Consider the following 21,757-nt stretch of genomic DNA (forward strand, 5'->3'; position numbering starts at 1 on the left):
ATTTTTGACCGAAGTTAAGCAACGTCGGGCGGGGTCAGTACTTGGATGGGTGACCGTTTTTTTGCTTGTTTTGCTCTATTTTTTGTTGATGGTGCGGAACCCTCCGTGCGCGAGTCCGACTCGCACTTGGCCGGTTTTTTTTAAATCATATACCTAATGTCAACACCTATATACTTACTTTACTCTTTGGTCAACACTGAGATTTGCAAATTCACCCTGTGCAAAATTGTAGGGAGTATGCAGGGAGTAACCAGAAAAAAAAAACCTAATGTTGCCAGCCAGATATATCTCTTTGCTAATGCTAAAAGAGATATCTCTTTCTCGCTCTTAGTTATGGGTATGACACCCAAAGTCGCGTGCGGTGCGATAGTGTGTTATCACTTTAAAGGTCCCTCCACACTCGCGTTCGCGGCTTCGCACCGCGATTCACACACATACTCGGTGGGGACTAAATAACATGACATGGACATGACACAAGAAGCTGGCTACTTTTATAAGTGCCAAAAAAAAAAAAGGTGTCAAAAGTGTCAAAACCGCGTTAGGCGGTACTTGAGGATTAGGAGCTAAGCGTGGCTATTTATTTACGATTAATTTAATTAACTAATACCTAGGTATCATACATATAATTACTGTTGTCACCTTTTAATTGTTATTTCATCGTGCTTCGTTCGTTAGCTGTGACGCCGTCATTGTGGAGATGGAGGGAAGTAACACTGGCAGCATATCGCCAGCGTGCGTGAAGGCGGAGCCCGAGAGTACAGATACAGACCAGTCGGGACGAGGTGGGCTTATATAGCTTGTCAAAATACTGTCTCATTTCAAACATAGAGAGAATCATACTAAGCCTTGCAAAGATGCCTTATATATATACTAGTACTAGCACTCAAAAGAAAAGGATGAGTATACGCATCCATATCAAAAAATCGGCATCCGCAACATCCCTGTTCCATATATTTTGTTGTATCTGGTACGCGGCTCTTTGGTTTTGAAGTACAATAAAATTGCTCTTCACGTCACTCATTTTTTTTTAATCTTAATTTTAAAGGGGTTTTGTCACACAGTGACTATGTCACCCCTGTACTGAAATCAAGTAATAATGTAGAAGCGTAGCATTACTTACACCACTACATTATTTTTAAGAATAGGTTGCACATCATCCTGGCCTCGTCCGATAGAGGCGATGCCAGGACGACCTTGCAACTACCTAAGTTGGTAGTTTTGATAAATGTCATGTCACTCCTCAGCGCCTCGTCGCGTCACTCATAAACACCCAAACTCGCTAAACCTGATGACGGAACTACCTAACACTACTTTTACAAGGCTGATGAGAGGAGCACCTGAAGAAGAGAAAAAAAGAAAGTCACTCATAAAATGAACCCTTGAAAGTTCTTACACCACTTGGCTCTTCTCAAAACTCAAAACTATTAGCCTAATTAGGGCTGCCATCTCTAAATTCGCCGAACCCAGAAAAAGACTTTAAAAAACCCGGACATTAGGCGTAAATCGCATTTTTACCCGACATGTCAGAAAATAATATTATTAATAAAAAAACAATTAAATTCAATAAGGTTCCGGGTTTTCCCCAGGCACTTCCCGGGGACGGCCTCCAAACTAGGACAAATCCGGGGAAACCCAGACAGATGGCAGGTCTAAACCTGATTTGTATATTTTTACCTTAATTTGATTTGATAATAATTGCAACACTGTTTCAGTCGTTGTTAAGGAGGAAGCTGAATTCACGGACGAGGAGTATGTGAAGGAGGAGTGTGAGGACAGCACAGACGGGTGCGGCGTGAGCGAGGCCGCCATGCTGGCCGAGCTGTACACCGACCACGAGGTGAAGGACGAGCTCGTGCTGGGGCCGGAGCGCCCGCATCGACCCATAGTCGCCATGGAGCTGAGAGGTGCGTGGACTTTTGTTTAACATGTATATGTACAGTCACCTGCAATAATACTGTAATCTTCTAAGGCCACAAAAATATGTGACACGCTCTTATATATGTATGTAATAATTCTTTTTATTATGTTATTTTTTACATTAAGTATTTATTTTTTATTGTTATCATTTACTATGATTTGTACTTTCTAGTACTGAAACTGATTTAATTTTTCTATTGACATTGTTTTATTTTTATATTTTTTACTATTGTGACATTTTGACGTTTTTGTTTTATTTCTAAATATTTGCATTGTTTTGATTTGTTATGTATTAATTTTAATTGTAATTTTATTTTATATTCTGATGTTAGGTTCTAATTCTTATTATTGTTCCAAAAACCGATTATCATACTACAAGTAGTACAAGCTGAAATGTATGAATATTTTACCTGTGTCAGGCGTGGCTCACTCCGCGATTTCGTCGCTTTGCTACAGGTAGCTAAAAGTACATCCGTTCCACACCAATTTTGGTGGCTAGCCATAAAGCCCTTGCTACACGGTCGCCGACAAGCCATCTAACTGTCTGACCTTGGTCAGTTTTGGTCAAATTTTGTTGGAAACAACTGTCTACACGGTCCGGGACGGACCAAGGCCACGCGGTTTGGGGGCTTGTCGGCGTGTCGGCGACCGTGTAGCAAGGGCTTAAGACGCGCGTGGCGCTGTCGCCACCTAGCGACCATATCTGTGCTGATCGTAACAGACGCGTTTTGTTAGAGAGTGAGTCTTCTGTACCTACTATTATTTATTCTGTGCCTGTGTGAAAATTGTATATTGAGACAAATAAACTAAACTTATGGCTCTTACTTCCAAATAAGATTGTGTCAGATATTTTTGCGGCCTTCGTTGTGTAACACACTATTGTACAGGTGACTGTACAGTCAGCTGCAGATACAATCAAATACAAACCACTGCAAAAAAATTGCTTGGAATTAATATATGTATCGCATAATTGTTTGCTAATTCTAGGGAAAATAGTAAAAAAATATAACATCGATTTTCACTGCGTAATCAGTGTTAGAAGTTGCATAGGCTGAATCATATTTATGTAAATATATAATTATTAGTAAAAGATATAGGAAAAATCTTACTGCCATCAGAAAGGTACACTATTCGTGATATTCCTATGATAACATTTTTAAATATAAAATAATTACAAACCCCAAACAATCTGGCCAAAATCACATATTAAAAATTATCAGCTTCCAGTTTTTTCCGAGTTTTCCGACATTTCGTCTTAAAACAAATGTAATTGAAATGTACAAATATCAAAACAAAACAGTAAATAGTAGTTTGTGTTACAAGGGATCAAAATGATATATTTCCGTCAAGGGTGTACATTGAATCCTGAGCGTAATGAGGGATTCAAGTGTTAACGCCCAAGACGAAATAATTTTGATACCGTGTGACACATACCTACTACTTTTCACATCATGTATGAGGAAATTGTTATGTTCCAAATTATATATCATTTGGCCAAAAAAAAATAGAATGCAAGAAAGAAAAAAATCGTGTCCTAGAACAGAAAAGTACAACTTTAATCCCTCCTAGCAGTGAAGAAAAGTGCCACTTTGATCCCTCCTAGCGGGGAAGAAAAAGCCCTTTTTCGAATAGATGATGTGAAAAACAGTGTGAAAAATAACATTCGTAATTAGTACAAAGGCGAACCAACCAACTAGACCATACCAACAAACCACAAACAAACAAACTAAATTTTAGAAAAGTAACATAGACAAATATAATATAGCCTGTACAGTCAGCAGCAGAAGTTGCTAAGCGGGCGAGGTGTTCAAAATTAACTTGACGCGCTCTTATTCTCTTAACAATAAAGTCGCGTCAAGATCATTCTGAACACCTCGCCCGCTTAGCAACTATTGCTGCTGACTGTGTAAAAACGATCCAAATACAAATCCTGAACTTTAATTACATCCCACGCGAACTAGAACTTGGCACGCATATTAGGTCTCAATACTTTGGCCGGTGAAGTTAACAACGACGCATATTCGTACAGATGAGTGCATAATTATTTTCCAAAACCATTAGTATTATTATATCGTGTTGCAGCGCCCGCTCTTGTCTCCTCTGCTGCTGTGGGTCGGGGCCGCTCGTGCTCGGTCAGGCTGGAGCGCCTGCTGGTGGACGCGGCGCGGCGCACCTGCCGGGTCGGGCGCCGCACATACAAGCTGCACGCCACCGAGCCCGCACCCACACCCCATGTCACCGCCACCATCTATCAATGTCACCATTGCGTCAAACGGTTCAGGAACAAGTCGGTTTTGGAGAAACACATACGCACTCACTTGTCGTTAGGACCGTCGCGTAATTTCACCCGAGAGAATATTGGTTTACATCGTCAACAAATGCCAAGTAGGAATAGAAAACCTAGCGGCAAAGTTCTTAAATTTAATTACGAGTCCAATAAAAAATTACACTCAGGGAATCACAACAAGACACACATTCGTGAAAAGCGATTTAAATGTAAGTACTGTGACTACAAATGCATTAATAAATATATTTTACAGAATCATATGATGACTCACACTGGCGAAAAGCCATTTAAATGTGAGTACTGTGACTACAAATGCATTAATAAATATATGTTACAGAAACATATGATGACTCACACTGGCGAAAAGCCATTCAAATGTAACTACTGCGGTCACCGGTTTAATTTAAAAAGTAATTTGCAAAGGCACCTATTAACTCATACTGCTGAAAAACCTTTCAGTTGTAACGACTGTAACTACAAGTGCATTACGAAATACATGTTAAAGAATCATATGATTATTCACACTGGTGAAACGCCATTTAAATGTAACCACTGTGACTATAAGTGCCCTACGAAATATATGTTACAGAAACATATGATGACTCACACTGGCGAAAAGCCATTCAATTGTAAGTACTGTGATTACCGGTGCAATACAAAAAGTGATTTGCAAATGCACCTATTAATTCATAGTGATGAAAAACCTTTCAGTTGTAACGACTGTGACTACAAGTGCAATGCGAAATATAAGTTACAGAAACATATGATGACTCACACTGGCGAAAAGCCATTTCAATGTAGCTACTGCGGTTACCGGTGCAATTTTAACAATAGTTTGCAGAGGCACCTATTAACTCATGCCGATGAAAAACCTTTTAATTGTAAGTACTGTGATTACAAGTGCAAGCAGAAAACACGGTTGCGATCTCATGAGATGACGCACACTGATGAAAAACCATTTAAATGTAACGACTGTGAGTACAAATGTACGCGGAAATCAAGCTTCAATAAGCACCTCATGATTCACACTGGAGAGAAGCCTTTTCAGTGTAGGTACTGTGACCACAGGAGCCGTCTTAGAGAAACTCTACGAATTCACGAGATGATACACACTGGTGAAAAACCCTATAAATGTGACTACTGTGAGTTCAAGTGCAAGAAGAAAGCTAATTTAAGAGACCACGAGATGAGACACTCTAGGGAAAAGCCTTTTGAATGTAGTAACTGTGACTACAAGTGCAAAAACAAACGAGCTTTACGACGTCATCAAGCAGTACACACCGATGAAAAGCCTTTCCAATGTGGTTATTGCGAATACAAATGCAAGCAGAAAGGTCATTTACGAGCTCACGAGATGATACACACTAGTGACAAACCCTATAAATGTAACTACTGTGACTTCAAGTGTAGAAGCAAAACTTATTTACGAAACCACGAGATGAGACACACTGGGGAAAAACCTTTTGAATGTAGTAACTGTGACTACAAGTGCACAAGCAAATACAGACTACGATGTCATCAAGCAGTACACACCGATGAAAAGCCTTTCCAGTGTAGTTATTGCGAACACAAATGCAAGCAGAAAAAACACTTACGAAATCACGAGTTGACACACACGGGTGAACAGCCTCTCCATTGTAGTTATTGCGAATACAAATGCAGGCAGAAAAGTCACTTACGAGCTCATGAAATGATACACACTGGTGATAAACCCTATAAATGTAAATACTGTGACTACAAGTGCAGGACCAAAACTCAATTACGAGACCACGAGATGAGACACACTGGGGAAAAACCTTTTGAATGTAGTAACTGTGACTACAAATGCACAGAAAAGTCAGGACTACGACGTCATCAAGCAGTACACACCGATGAAAAGCCTTTCCAGTGTAGTTATTGCGAATACAAATGCAAGCATAAAGGAACCATACGAACTCACGAGTTGACACACACAAGTGAAAAGTCTTTACAGTGCAATTATTGCGCATAAAAGTGCAAGCTAAAACAAAAATTAATTATTCACCTAAAGAAACATTAATAAAAAAAGCTCTGATATAATAGTCATTAGTCAGTTGTCTAAGAACAAATTAAATTACTTTATATGAAAATATTTCAATTTGTTATTTCAAGTAGACATACAATTAATTTATTTCGGTTTATAGTAAATGGAGTTTCCAGGTGAGGTCTCCGCATGCCAGGGCGATGCGTACTTGTCTCTAAAGTAATATTTAACTTTAATTTGTCTTAATGTTCAACTTTGTTAGAATAAATTCTGATGTTTGTTTCGAGATTCAAAAAATTGTTTATTTTTAAGTCCGCTAGCTGGCGCGGGTGCACGGAGCAGGTTAAAGAAATATAAGATGAGCGTTACTAACTTCTGTATCTTTATTAGGTATTTAAATAAAAGTTAACGAAATCTACCCTCAAATGGCTCCTCAAGCCAGTTGAGGGTAGATGAAAACATTACATGATCAAATAATGTAGGTTAAAGTTAGGTCGTACATTGACAAATCCAGGCGGTTTTGTATTTGGTTGGTTAACCAATAAATGTTAAAACTACCCGAAAATGTACAAATTGCTTGTTTACATTTATTAATTATTATATATAAATACCTGAAGATACAATGGCGCCCCCTCCGTGAACCGTCAAATGAATGTTGTATGAAATTTATTATAAAATAAAAATAATAATGCACGTTTTAATTTGTTTATTGTGTTTATTTTCAAGTACATGAAGAGAAAATAAAGAATAACTATTTATGATGAAATAGTACATTATTGTCGAGGCTCGGAAGTAGGTACTTGCTGGCTGAGGATTCGTTTTAAACGGACGACCTTGGGAGTCCGTTTAATTGAATCCGAAGCGAAGTCTGGCGGTCCGTTAGAGAAGGAGAGTTTTTCGACAAGGGTCAACATTAAAGGTGCAACGTCGTTCGGTAAGATATCGCTCCATTTGGCGATGATATTCGTCAGTAATTTAAGGAGAAGCTCCATAAGGTCCTCATTCGGAGTAACTCTATTATATGACATGACTCCTTGAGGGCCTGTCCGTTGGGTAATTGAGACGGAGGAGGTCGGACCATATTGATATGAGCCTGTTGGTCATAACCCGGGGACAGGGAAGGTCTTGATCGGGGTGGCAAAAATGCTGTCTTATTGCTGATATTTGCAACGTCTAAATAGGGTCTACAACGTACAACTGGGACTTGCGCGACTGCGTCAGCATATGATATGTTCCTTTCCGACATTATCAGTTTCATAGTTTTCTGACGGTGGTGTTCTGGTCAGTTTCTGTCAGAGGCATAGTGTCGGGCAGTGCATAAAATACATGAGATGTGTTGAGGTGCTACACTACATCCATCACCCGGGTGCTTCTGGGCACACTTGTAGCAGCGGGCATCTGATCGACATTGAGTTTGTATGTAACCGAACCTAAGGCACTTTCGACATTGGATTGTTGGCAGCTGGTATACTTCCACCACTAAAGATGTGTAATAAGCACAGATTCTAGATGGCAAGGTTTGGCCTTCAAAGATGATCACTACAGTCTGAGTTGGAATCCAGGACGGGGAACCATCCTCTGCAGGCAGCGGGCTTTCAAGATTTTGCCTTTACTGTAGATGTAATTATTTTTGAAAAGATGTGTCCCGCCGAGTTTGTTGTCGGTCCCATAATGGGATACCCTCCTCCAATTGAGGGGGGATTTAAATCTTCTCGGGGCAGAGGTGTAGGGTTGGAGCCGGTCTACCTAGCTTTATTTGACGTTCATAAGCGCATTGTAATTATGCCTACTTGAATAAACTATCTTTTAATTAAACCTAAACCTAGCTAAAAAATAAAAATCCCTAAAACTCTCACTTTTGGGTCCGGTGCACCAAGGTGCGGTGCGGTAGTGTGTTAGAGCTATTACGGTGGTACTATTATTTTATTCTGTGCTGTCAGTTGTCATATTTGGCAAATTTGTGCCCACCCGTTTGGCCAGAACGCCATTAAAAATATTAAAATAAAAGAAGACGAAGTTGTCATATCCGCATCATCCAGGCTGTATTGAGGATTAGCAGCTACATAGGCGTGGCTATTTATTTTACGATTAATTTAATTAACAAATTTCGATTATGCATATAATTACTGATGTCACCTTTTAATTGTAATTTCGTCGTGCTGCGTTCGTTAGCTGTGACGCCGCATTGTGAAGATGGAGGGAAGTAACACTGGCAGCATATCGCCAGCGCGCGTGAAGGCGGAGCCCGAGACTGCGGATACGGACCAGTCGGGACGAGGTACTTAGTAACCGAAATATCACTACATCTTATAAAACAAAGTCTCCCGCCGCGTCGTTTGTGTGTATGTATCTTCGCTATAAACTCAACGGATTTCCTTTCTATGCGGTTTTCACCTATTTTAACTGGTGATTTTTACTGCAGTTGGTTCTTCTCAAAAGTTTGCCGACCCCAGGCCAACTATTAACCTGATGTGTATATTTTTACCTTAATTTGATTTGATAATGATTGCAACACTTTGTTTCAGTCGTTGTTAAGGAGGAAGCTGAATTCACGGACGAAGAGTATGTGAAGGAGGAGTGTGAGGACAGCACAGCCGGGTGCGGCGTGAGCGAGGCAGCCATGCTGGCCGGCCTGTACGACGAGCACGTGGTCAAGGACGAGCTCGTGCTGGGGCCGGAGCGCCCGCATCGACCCATAGTCGCCATGGAGCTGAGAGGTGCGTGGACTTTTGTTTAACATGTATATGTACAGTCACCTGCAATAATATTGTAATCTTCTAAGGCCACAAAAATGTGTGACTCACTCTTATACTTTTATGTACTTATGTAATAATTCTTTTTATTATGTTATTTTTTAGACTTAGTATTTATTTTTTATTGTCATCATTTACTATGATTTGTACTTTCTAGTACTGAAACTGATTTAATTTTTCTATTGACATTGTTTTATTTTTATATTTTTTACTATTGTGACATTTTGACGATTTTGTTTTATTTCTATTTGCATTGTTTTGATTTGTTATCTACTAATTTAATTGTAATTGTATTTTATATTCTGATGTTCGGTTCTAATTCTTATTATTATTCCAAAAAACGATCATTATACTACAAGTAGTACAAGCTGAACTGTATGAATATTTTATCTGTGTCAGGCGTGGCTCACTCCGCGATTTCGTCGCTTTGCTACAGGTAGCTAAAAGTACATCCGTTCCACACCAATTTCGGTGGCTAGCCATAAGCCGGGCGTGCCGCTGTCGCCACCTAGCGGCCATATCTGTCCCGATCGTCACAGACGCGTTTTGTTAGAGAGTGAGTCTTCTGTACCTAGTACTATTATTTATTCTGTGCCTGTGTGAAAATTGTATATCCGTTCTCCGCTCTTACTTCCAAATAAGATTGTGTCAGATATTTTTGCGGCCTTCGTTGTGTAACACACTATTGTACAGGTGACTGTACAGTCAGCTGCAGATACAATCAAATACACACCACTGCAAAAAAATTGCTTGGAATTAATATATGTATCACATAATTGTTTGCTAATTCTAGGGAAAATAGTAAAAAAATATAACATCAATTTTCACTGCGTAATCAGTGTTAGAAGTTGCATAGGCTAAATCATATTTATGTAAATATATAATTATTAGTAAAAGATATAGGAAAAATCTTACTGCCATCAGAAAGGTACTAATTCGTGATATTACACTAGGTGAAGGTACATACACTATTATTTCCTATGATAACAGTTTTAAATATAAAATAATTACAAACCCCAAAAAATCTGTCCAAAATCACATATTAAAAATTATCAACTTCCAGTTTTTCCAAGTTTTCCGACATTTCGTCTTAAAACAAATGTAATTGAAATGTACAAAAATCAAAACAAAACAGTAAATAGTAGTTTGTGTTACAAGGGATCAAAATGATATATTTCCGTCAAGAGCGTACATTGAATCCGGAGCGTAATGAGGTATTCAAGTGTTAACGCCCAAGACGAAATAATTTTGATACCGTGTGACACATACTGCTTTTCACATCAACTATGAGGAAATTGTTATGTTCCAAATTATGTATTATTTGGCCAAAAAAAATAGTATGCAAAAAAGAAAAAATCGTGTCCTAGAACAGAAAAGTACAACTTTGATCCCTCCTAGCAGGGAAGAAAAGTGCCACTTTGATCGCTCCTAGCGGGGAAGAAAAAGCCCTTTTTCGAATAGATGATGTGAAAATTACATTCTTAATTAGTACAAAGGCGAACCAACCCACTAGTGACTAGACCATACCAAACAAGTGCGAGTCGGACTCGCGCACGGAGGGTTCCGCACCATCAACAAAAAAACAAAAAAAAAAGCAAAAAAACGGTCACCCATCCAAGTACTGACCCCGCCCGACGTTGCTTAACTTTGGTCAAAAATCACATTTGTTGTATGGGAGCACCACTTAAATCTTAAATAAGAGCGCGTCAAGGTAATTTTGAACACCTCGCCCGCTTAGCAACTTCTGCTGCTGACTGTACAGGCTCTATTATATTTGTCTATGTTACTCTTCTAAAATTTAGTTTGTTTGTGGTTTTTAGGGTTCCGTACCCAAAGGGTAAAAACGGGACCCTATTACTAAGACTCCGCTGTCCGTCCGTCCGTCCGTCCGTCTGTCACCAGGCTGTATCTCACGAACCGTGATAGGTAGACAGTTGAAATTTTCACAGATGATGTATTTCTGTTGCCGCTATAACAACAAATACTAAAACCAGAATAAAATAAAGATTTAAGTGGGGCTTCCATACAACAAACGTGATTTTTGACCGAAGTTAAGCAACGTCGGGCGGGGTCAGTACTTGGATGGGTGACCGTTTTTTTGCTTGTTTTGCTCTATTTTTTGTTGATGGTGCGGAACCCTTCGTGCGCGAGTCCGACTCGCACTTGGCCGGTTTTTTACAGTAGATTGTTCAACGTTTCTGTATATATCAGGATAAATTGTTTTTTTTTTTATGCTGGAGTGTTGACCATTAGTATTATTATATCGTGTTGCAGCGTCCGCTCTCGTCTCCTCTGCTGTGGTGTCGGGTCGGCGCGGCTCGTGCTCGGTCAGGCTGGAGCGCCTGCTGGTGGACGCGGCGCGGCGCACCTGCCGGGTCGGGCGCCGCACATACAAGCTGCACGCCACCGAGCCCGCACCCACACCCCATGTCACCGCCACCATCTATCAATGTCACCATTGCGGCAAACGGTTCAGGAACAAGTCGGTTTTGGAGAAACACATACGCACTCATTTGTCGTTAGGGCCGTCGCGTAATTCCACCCGAGAGAATATTGGTTTAGATCGTCAACAAATGCCAAATAGAAACAGAAAACCTAGCGGCAAAGTTTTTAAATTTGATTACGAGTCCAATAAAAAAAATCACTCAGGAAATCACAAGAAGACATACATTCGTGAAAAGCGATTTAAATGTAAGTACTGCGACTACAAATGCATTTATAATAATATGTTACAGAATCATATGATGACTCACTCTGGCGAAAAGCCATTTAAATGTAAACACTGTGACTACAAGTGCATTACGAAATATATGTTAAAGAATCATCTGATGATTCACACTGGTGAAAAGCCATTTAAATGTAACTACTGCGATTTCCGGTGCAATTTAAAAGGTAATTTGCAGAGGCACCTGTTAACTCATACTGATGAAAAACCTTTGAATTGTAAGCACTGTGACTACAAGTGCATTAAGAAAAATATGTTACAGAAACATATGATGACTCACACTGGTGAAAAGCCATTTAAATGTAACTACTGTGACTACAAGTGTATTTTGAAAAATAAGTTACAGAATCATCTGATGACTCACACTGGCGAAAAGCCATTTAAATGTAGCTACTGCGATTACCGGTGCATTTTAAAACGTTATTTGCAGAGGCACCTATTAACTCATACTGATGAAAAACCTTTGAATTGTAAGCACTGTGACTACAAGTGCATTTCGAAATATATGTTACAGAATCATATGATGACTCACACTGGTGAAAAGCCATTTAAATGTAGCTACTGCGATTACCGGTGCAATATAAAAGGTAATTGGCAGAGGCACCTATTAACTCATACTGATGAAAAACCTTTCATTTGTAACGACTGTGACTACAAGTGCATTACGAAATATATGTTACAGAAACATATGATTACTCACACTGGTGAAAAGCCATTTAAATGTAGCTACTGCGATTTCCGGTGCAATTTAAAAGGTAATTTGCAGAGGCACCTATTAACTCATACAGGTGAAAAACCTTTCAGTTGTAACGACTGTGACTACAAGTGCATTTCGAAATATTTGTTACAGAATCATATGATGACTCACACTGGTGAAAAGCCATTCACATGTAGCTACTGCGATTACCGGTGCAATATAAAAGGTAATTGGCAGAGGCACCTATTAACTCATACTGTTGAAAAGCGGCGCCCGTTCCGTGCCAGCTAATGAATATTGTATAAAATCCATTTTAAAATAAAAAGAGTAATCCACGTTTTATATATATTAAAAACGGGTCACTCACGTATTCCGACTACGTTCACGTTTTTCGACTTAAAATCAAACATCAACATTTATTCAGCAAATAGGTCACAAGGGCACTTTTACACGTCAACATGGAATTTACATACAGCAAAAAAAACACATCAACAATTATAAAATACAACTAAGCCGCAAATATCAAATCAAACTAAAGTATTACATAGAGATGTATAAAGTCTCTAAATGTCGAATTACAATAAAAACTATAATAATATGTAGTATTGAAAAAAAAAACTAAGATACAAAAACTATAATCTAAAATTATTTAGAGGTGTAAATGTCTCTAAGTGTCATAACTAAAAGATTACAATAATATAGTTAATCAAATTATCCTTAGAGATGTATAGGGGATCCAAGAGTCAAAATCCTGTATACCTAATTAAAACTTAATTAAGAGAGAAAATGATAATAAAAATAAAATAGCATACGAGAACCGAATGAGGTGTGTCCATGTAATTATCCTCAAAAATAAAGTTACTAATTATAATAGCTCGTGTTAGCTTAAATAGACCAGTCTCCACAAACAGCACCCGTTCACGAGTATGACGCGTATTTCAGCCATCGCCTCTCTCAACCTTCATTCGGGAAAGTGGGAAATACGTGAGTGACCCGTTTTTTAATATATTTAATGTCTGTGTCTCCCGGAAGTTTTATTATTAATACACGTTTTAATTTATTTATTGTGTTTATTTTCAAGTACACGAAGAGAATGTAATGAATAACTATTTATGCTGAAAAATATTTTGCTGCGTCGCTTTAGTATTTCGTGTACGTATCACTCTTAAAAATTCACCCTGTATGTCAATTTAAGGAAAATCACTGAAAACAATAGGTACTTCGCATGTTTTTGTACTTTTAATTGTGACAGTTATTTAAAATCTCCATCCATTCGTGCATTCTCGGCTCCGTTCGGCTCAGCATTGCTCCGAGCAATTATTAGGGTTGGCACAACTTGACGTCCTTTTGCGTGCACGATTCAAAGATTCAAAGATTTTATTTGTTCAACATAGGTAAGTTACAGGATGTTAAATAAATGTTTCAGTATCACTATGTCGTGCCTATTGGCATACAAATTCAATAAAAATACACACTAATAATATCACAGATAAACAATAATAGTCAAAACAGGGTTATCTCATGCAGTAAATCTTAATATAAATAATCTTAATATTATGTGATAATAGTGGTCAGGATTAATTGTCAATACATTTTAATTTACAAATCAGTTAAAAATTCTGTTATAGAGTAGTATGCTTTCTCGGTAAGAAAAGCTTTTAGGTTTCTTTTAAAAACATTATCCTTGTCCTTACATGCTCTTATATTCGCCGGTAACTTGTTATATATTTTGTGAGCCATTCCAAGAATGCTTTTTTGTAAAAATGCCGTTTTACTTGGTACTTTTTGCATAGACTTTAGTTTGTTTTGTAGGCGAACACTTTTAAACTTACTAAACAGGTTGTGGTTTGTATTTACAAAATTGGCCATTTCGTATATATACAAACATGGCAATGTAAGTATTTTAAGTCTTTTAAATAATGGTTCACATGGCTCACTTTCTTGGACCCCGCAAATCGTTCGTATGCATTTCTTCTGAGCCTTAAATACAAATTCTTTATTGCTGGAATTTCCCCAAAAAAGGATACCATATCTTAAATTAGATGTGACATAAGCATGATAGGCGGTTAAAAGTGTCGATTCATTTGCGATTTTTTTCAAATTATATAAGGCGTATGAATATTTACTTAATTTATTACATATATTGTCAGTTTGTGTTTTCCAAGTCAACTTATTATCTATACTTAATCCTAGAAATTTTGTTACGTCTGTTTCATTCACTTTATGTCCCCTATAAACTATGTTTACACTAGTGGATTTCGTTCTTTGCTTAAATGTCATAATATTGGTCTTGTCCAGGTTTATTCTAAGATTATTGTTATCAAGCCATTCTATAATAGTTTCTAAGGTATTATTTATGTCAGTTTCATACGATTCTACATTATGTCCAGAAAAAATAATAGTGCTATCATCTGCAAAGAGAACCATCGGGTGTACCGTGGCTTTAGGCATATCATTGATGTAAATTAAAAACAATAGTGGGCCCAACACACTTCCCTGGGGTACCCCTAAACAAATGTTCCTAAAGTTAGATGAGTAGGTTTCCTCTTTTTTCGTGCTGGGAGATATTCTTTTAATTTGTGTAATTTGTTTCCTGTCCCTCAAGTAGGAGCGGATTAGACTGAAAACATTACCGCGAATTCCATAAGCATGTAGTTTGTCTAAGAGAATATTATGGTCAACAAAGTCAAACGCTTTTGACATGTCCATATATAAAGCGCATGTAGGGATTTTTTTGTCCATGTTATTGATTACCTTTTGTACTAAATCAAAAATTGCCAAATTTATCGATTTTTCCTTTCGAAACCCTTTTTGTTCGTTTGCAAATAAGTTTTTTTTTTCAAAATAATTATAAAGACTGTTGTATATAACTTTCTCTATGATTTTGGCAAAGACAGAGATTAACGCAATAGGCCTGTAGTTCTTCATGTCATATTTATCCTCCTTTTTATAAAGAGGTCTCACAATGGATACCTTTAGTTTGCTAGGAAACTCACCATGCTCAATACACAAATTTACTATATGGCTGATTATAGGAGAGATAATATCAGATGTTTTTTTTTATTATTTTCGTATGTATACCATCGTATCCAGTGCTATTAGTATTTTTTAAAGAATTTATTATTAGCTTTATGTCATCAGGATTAGTCGGTTTCATAAATAGAGAGTTAGCATTGTATGTCATTGTTTTCTTATAGTTATTTTTGTTGCTAGTGCTACTATGAGGAGTAACAGAACGAACTTGGTCCACAAAATAATTATTAAATTCCTCTGCAATATCTTTAGGATGTGTAACTGTGTTTCCATTGGATACAATTTGCTTAATGTTTTCAGTAGGGTACCTAGCCTTAGATGGGTTAATAATTTTCCAGGTGGCTTTTGTTTTATTCTTTGATTGTTCAATGTACCTGTCATTTTTGGATCTTTGAACACTGCTTTACGACCACAGATTACTTGAATTTTGACAACCCTAAATAGCCAAAATAGTACCATACATAAGAAAGGGGCAGCATGATTCGTCCCTGAATCGCTGTCAAACTTCGATTTAAAGTTTCTTTTCTGTATGGTAGTACTATTACTTATTCTGTGGTACTGCCCTATAATAGGGTATTTGACACATGAATTTTATAACTAAATCAAGTTAAATAGATAGAAAATGAGCAAATTAACACAATACATTGGAAAGTTAAAAAATATCCCTTCGCGCCTACATTTTTCAAATTTGTCGCCTTTTTCTACTGTCAAGATCTGGTTGACCAAGTATAGTTAGATAATAAGAAATTATTTCGTACGCCAAAAGGCACATCATGGCTGTTCCTTAGAATATTAAGTTATCATCTATTTATGCACCTGTGATGAACGAATAAAGAATTGAATTGAATATATGGGAATAATAAAAAAATACAAGACCTTAAAGTTCAAATTTTTTTTTTTTTTACTTCCAAATAGGAAAAAAATAGTGATACCATTCGATTCCTTACATTTTATTAAAACAAATATTGTATAGTAATTATATACATACTTAAACGCAATATTTCACCGACAAAATAGCAATTTCCTTGTTTTCCATACATTGAAACGGCTTCTAACGTTACATGATGACGTCACGATGTATTGCGATTTTGTTCGAAGCGTTTCGTCAGTAAAGTGCGGGTGCCAGACTTTGACCATCATTTGTGACTTTTGTATTGCTTTAAGACAATGGGTCCCATACAGACATTTGATCCTCAAAACAAACTTGATCGACTGATACCATTCATAAAAAATTGACAAATACCCTATGGCAGTGGTTCCCAACCTTTTCAGTCCGGTCACCCCTATGACTAACTAGGGAACCTGATTTTACCCCTCCTCCCAATGGTAATAAAACGTGTACGTTTGTTGTATTGTTATATTAGGTTAGCTTATTACCCCCGTAAAATACCAGTTTTACCCCCACGGGGGTAATTACCCCCAGGTTAGGAACCACTGCCCTATGGTCCTAATCACGTGCATGGTTCTGGCTTCCCCCGGTGAAGTGAGCCAGCAAATCCTGCGCCGTCTCAGCCATATGACGGAACACATCTACCCTCTCCCTCTCCACCCTCAGTCTCTCCCTTTCCAGTCTTAGCTTTTCTCTCTCTCGCGCGTGCAGGTTCCTCTCTCGTATCTCGTCTAACTTTAGTCGCCGGCGTTCGATCGATGTGAAGTTGTTGAGTGCTTCGGCGAGGGATACACGCGGTAGTAGACGACGGTTTACAGGAGGACTAGTAGGACGACTAGTGGCAGTAGAACGACTAGTGGCAGTAGAACGACTATTAGTAGTATCACTGGTTGTAGGAGGATGAGTGTCTGAAGTAGAAGCGTTTAACGATTCGCCTGAGTTTGGTGTGTCGGGCGCTGCGGGCGCGGGGCGGGGATGCCCGGGGTGGGGTGGCGCGGGGCGGGGGTGCCGGGAGTAGGGTGGCGCCGCAGGCGCTCCGAGTGATGCCGGTGAATGGGCTGAAAAGTATGCTGTGTTACCAAAAGGCAAACAAAAGGAAAAAAATTAAATGTGTAAGTAAATCATAATTTATCATTGATATCAATGTATTAGTGCATATATGCAATTTTATTGTGAAACGTAACATAGCTTGTAATTTAATAATTAATACTAACTATGGACTGTAATTGGCAGATAAGAGGGAATATTACGCGAAACTCTGCGTAGAGGGCGCCACTCCCACAATAAGTCACAATCTATGGGTCTACCGCAAACGAGAGAGTCGAAATTTTATTATCTAACTAACCTCTCTATCACTCTTGCATATTCGAGCGATAAGGAGGCAGATAGTCGAGTTTCGATTTCGCGTTTCCCGGTAGGCCCTTTGTAAACAAACCGCCTTGATGTATCAATGACATATTTGACTGTCTGTGAAAACTTGTCCAAAAACAGTTTAAGGTACAGTATGTATAAGTTACTCTATGGTATACTTAAGTCGCTAGTGCTGCACTCTGGCGGCAAAACATTGCAGTAATACTCCCTATTGTCTGAAAAAAATATAGTTCCGTTTTTGTCACAAGTTTTCTCTACTGGTTTCGAAAATTTTGTTTCGAAAGTGGCCGAAAGGCAAATATCAACCCTTGAGGTGAAAGTGCTCCAGGGAAATACTAATTCCACGTGAACCAAGCCGCGGGCAGAAGTCAGATAACAAAACACACACACCATCTCGAGCAGTAGCGACCTCCACCTGTTCTGTGACGTCATGCGCTACGTTGTTGTCTTTCGGTGGCGGCGGCCTTGGTGGAAATGGTGTCTGGCTCTGAAATTGAGAGCAACATTTACCTCTTACCATCTAGGGCAGCGGTCGGCAACCTTTTAGCAGTCAAGGGCCGGGGTCCCGTTGTTTCCCATAAAGTTTTAAGTCATAATGTATTGTTTGTCATATTATCATTAGTCATAAAACTGAAACCGTTAACATTTCAGGATTTTCGTTAGGTTATCCTATAGATAGGTTAGGTTAGGTTTGTTTTACCCGTCAAGGGCCACATAGTAGTTAACGAAGTTGACGCGGGCCGCACTTTGTTAATATTTATGACTTTATCAGACATTGTCGTTTGTCAATATTACATACAAAATAGCCAGGGAGAGGCTCGCGGGCCGCAAGTGACAGGTTCACGGGCCGCATCTAGGGTCCACTTGCGCGTTCCAGGGTTAGTCAACTAACTCGGGGTTAACCGTTTGTACACTACAGTTTAACCCTGTATAAACGGTTAACTCCGAGAGTTGGCTGACCCTAGAACGTGCAAATGGGTTAGTATTATCCGTGGGACTTGTTTTTGCACTTCCACAATCCAACCGCAAACGAGAGAGTCGAAATTTTGTTATCTAACCTCTGTATCAGTCTTGTATATTCGAGCGATAAAGAAGCAGATAGCAGAGTTTCGATTTTCGCATTTCCCGGTAGGCCCTTTGTGAACAAACCGCCTTGATGTATCAATGTCATATTTTATTGTCTGTAAAAACTTGTCAAAAATCAGTTTAAGGCACGTGCATTAAGTTACTCTATGATTTACGATGGGTACTAGTGCTGCACTCTGGCGGCAGAACATTGCAGTAATACCCACTATCATCGTAAGGCCCAAGGTCCTACCTACAGTACTTCTTCAGCTCGATGAAATTTAAATCATATTCAATTGGAACAAAGTCGCTTTTGCATTGACTCGTTCAGTTTTCATACAATGCAAAACCAACACTATTTCCTAGACTATAAGTTCAAATTTCAGTGGCAAATTTTGGATTTTTTATTTGTATGGCTGGGCCTTAGGAGGCTATTAAATAGAATAAAAAAAAAATCTTTATTTCAGACCATTTTAGATTTTTTTTTGAAGTGAAAATTTCTTTCAAGACTCTTTACCTATGTTCAAATAATTTGACGTTGTCATGGCAGTATGTAAATAAACATGTCAATGAAAAAGTGTGATCTTATTTGAGAATGATAATAATATATAATAAATAAATAGAATACCTCCGCTAAACGTATGTATCGTGTTACCGGGCGTCGGTAACATAGTGAGGTGAATTTTCACTTCTATCGGCACTCCCCGAGTGCAACCCTTTTTTTTTTAATATATACTTACAAAGCCTTTCCCCTCCGAGTCAGCCATTTTGTAGGCGGCCGGCTTCATGACGGCCAACACGCGCTTTTCGAGGACGTTGAGGGAGCCCCTTGCCGCGCTATCCTTTCTTAATATGATGGCCTTTTTCTTGGTCTTCGCTTTCCAGTCAGCCCACACCTAGAAAATAATTAGAGCTGAAATATTAAATATGTGGTGAAGGATTAAACGAACTTACCTGATTTGGCGTTAGTTTATAGTGACTTACTTTCTTCCACTTCTCGGGTGGCTTATAGACGCCGCCGGGCACGGCGTTGAGCGCCATCACAAGCTGCCGCCACAGCCGGCAGCCGCGCGATGTCATTGTCTAATACACACTGGATTAAACTAACTTACCTGACTTGGCGTTACGTTGGCGTGGTATAGGGCTTTACAGCCACGAACACAAGTGTCGTAACTGGGATGCTGCTTAAACATCTGACACAGATGGTAAAGGCTATTATTATTACCTGACTTGGCGTTAGTGACTTACTTTCTTCCACTTCTCGGGCGGCTTATAGACGCCGCCGGGCACGGCGTTGAGTGCCATCACGAGCTGCCGCCACAGCCGGTCGCCCCACAGCCGGCAGCCACGCGATGTCAGAGTGTCTAATATACAATTACAGGATCAAACGAACTTACCTGACTTGGCGTTAGTTTATAGTGACTTACTTTCTTCCACTTCTCGGGCGGCTTATAGACGCCGCCGGGCACGGCGTTGAGTGCTATCACGAGCTGCCGCCACGGCCGGTCGCCCCACAGCCGGCAGCCGCGCGATGTCAGAGTGTCTAATACACACTTACAGGATTAAACGAACTTACCTGACTCGGCGTTAGTTTATAGTGACTTACTTTCTTCCACTTCTCGGGCGGCTTATAGACGCCGCCGGGCACGGCGTTGAGCGCAATCACGAGCTGCCGCCACAGCCGGTCGCCCCACAGCCTGCAGCCGGGCGGCAGACGCGCGATGTCAGAGTGTCTAATACACACTTACAGGATTAAACGAACTTACCTGACTCGGCGTTAGTTTATAGTGACTTACTTTCTTCCACTTCTCGGGCGGCTTATAGACGCCGCCGGGCACGGCGTTGAGCGCAATCACGAGCTGCCGCCACAGCCGGTCGCCCCACAGCCTGCAGCCGGGCGACAGACGCGCGATGTCAGAGTGTCTAATACACACTTACAGGATTAAACGAACTTACCTGACTCGGCGTTAGTTTATAGTGACTTACTTTCTTCCACTTCTCGGGCGGCTTATAGACGCCGCCGGGCACGGCGTTGAGCGCAATCACGAGCTGCCGCCACAGCCGGTCGCCCCACAGCCTGCAGCCGGGCGGCAGACGCGCGATGTCAGAGTGTCTAATACACACTTACAGGATTAAACGAACTTACCTGACTCGGCGTTAGTTTATAGTGACTTACTTTCTTCCACTTCTCGGGCGGCTTATAGACGCCGCCGGGCACGGCGTTGAGCGCAATCACGAGCTGCCGCCACAGCCGGTCGCCCCACAGCCGGCAGCCGCGCGATGTCAGAGTGTCTATACATAATTACAATTTACAGGATTAAACGAACTTACCTGAGTTGGCGTTAGTTTATAGTGACTTTCTTCCACTTCTCGGGCGGCTTATAGACGCCGCCGGGCATGGAGTTGAGCGCCGTCACGAGCTGCCGCCACGGCCGGTCGCCCCACAGCCGGCAGCCACGCGATGTCAGAGTGTCTATATATATAAATTACAATTTACAGGATTAAACGAACTTACCTGAGTTGGCGTTAGTTTATAGTGACTTTCTTCCACTTCTCGGGCGGCTTATAGACGCCGCCGGGCACGGCGTTGAGCGCGCTGACGAGCTGCAGCCACAGCCGGCAGCCGCGCGATGTTATTGTCTAATACACACTTACTGGATTAAACCAACTTACCTGACTTGGCGTTACGTTGGCGTGGTATAGGGCTTTACAGCCACGAACACAAGTGTCGTAACTGGGATGCTGCTTAAACATCTGACACAGATGGTAAAGGCTATTATTATTACCTGACTTGGCGTTAGTGACTTACTTTCTTCCACTTCTCGGGCGGCTTATAGACGCCGCCGGGCACGGCGTTGAGTGCTATCACGAGCTGCCGCCACAGCCGGTCGCCCCACAGCCTGCAGCCGGGCGGCAGACGCGCGATGTCAGAGTGTCTAGTATTTATATTTATTTTATTTTATGTGTAGTATTATATATTTATTTATCAATTGTTAACATTAGTAGTTACAAATAAAG

The 21,757-nt window shown here is 39.9% G+C and overlaps 3 protein-coding genes across 4 annotated transcripts in view; all 3 read left to right on the forward strand.

Annotated features, from left to right (window-relative positions):
* The window catches only part of LOC134660168 (zinc finger protein ZPR1), a 200,906-nt gene that overhangs the window by 98,448 nt on the left and 80,701 nt on the right, over positions 1–21,757 (forward strand). The window lies entirely within an intron of this gene.
* On the forward strand, positions 698–6,246 carry LOC134659938 (oocyte zinc finger protein XlCOF6-like). Its single transcript, XM_063515634.1, has 3 exons — positions 698–782; positions 1,713–1,904; positions 3,979–6,246. Exons 1-3 carry the CDS (start codon positions 698–700, stop codon positions 6,192–6,194), a joined length of 2,493 nt encoding a protein of 830 aa, XP_063371704.1. The 3' UTR covers positions 6,195–6,246.
* Positions 8,263–12,747, forward strand: LOC134660182 (gastrula zinc finger protein XlCGF26.1-like). Of its 2 annotated transcripts, XM_063515908.1 has the most exons (4): positions 8,264–8,484; positions 8,732–8,923; positions 11,234–12,388; positions 12,473–12,747. In XM_063515908.1, exons 1-4 carry the CDS (start codon positions 8,400–8,402, stop codon positions 12,670–12,672), a joined length of 1,632 nt encoding a protein of 543 aa, XP_063371978.1. In that variant the 5' UTR covers positions 8,264–8,399; the 3' UTR covers positions 12,673–12,747. The 2 variants fall into 2 exon arrangements, with proteins under 2 accessions (XP_063371977.1, XP_063371978.1); XM_063515907.1 differs by having other exon boundaries at positions 8,263–8,484; positions 11,234–12,747.

Source organism: Cydia amplana, chromosome 26 (assembly GCF_948474715.1).
Source record: "Cydia amplana chromosome 26, ilCydAmpl1.1, whole genome shotgun sequence".
Taxonomy (NCBI): Eukaryota; Metazoa; Arthropoda; class Insecta; order Lepidoptera; family Tortricidae; genus Cydia; species Cydia amplana.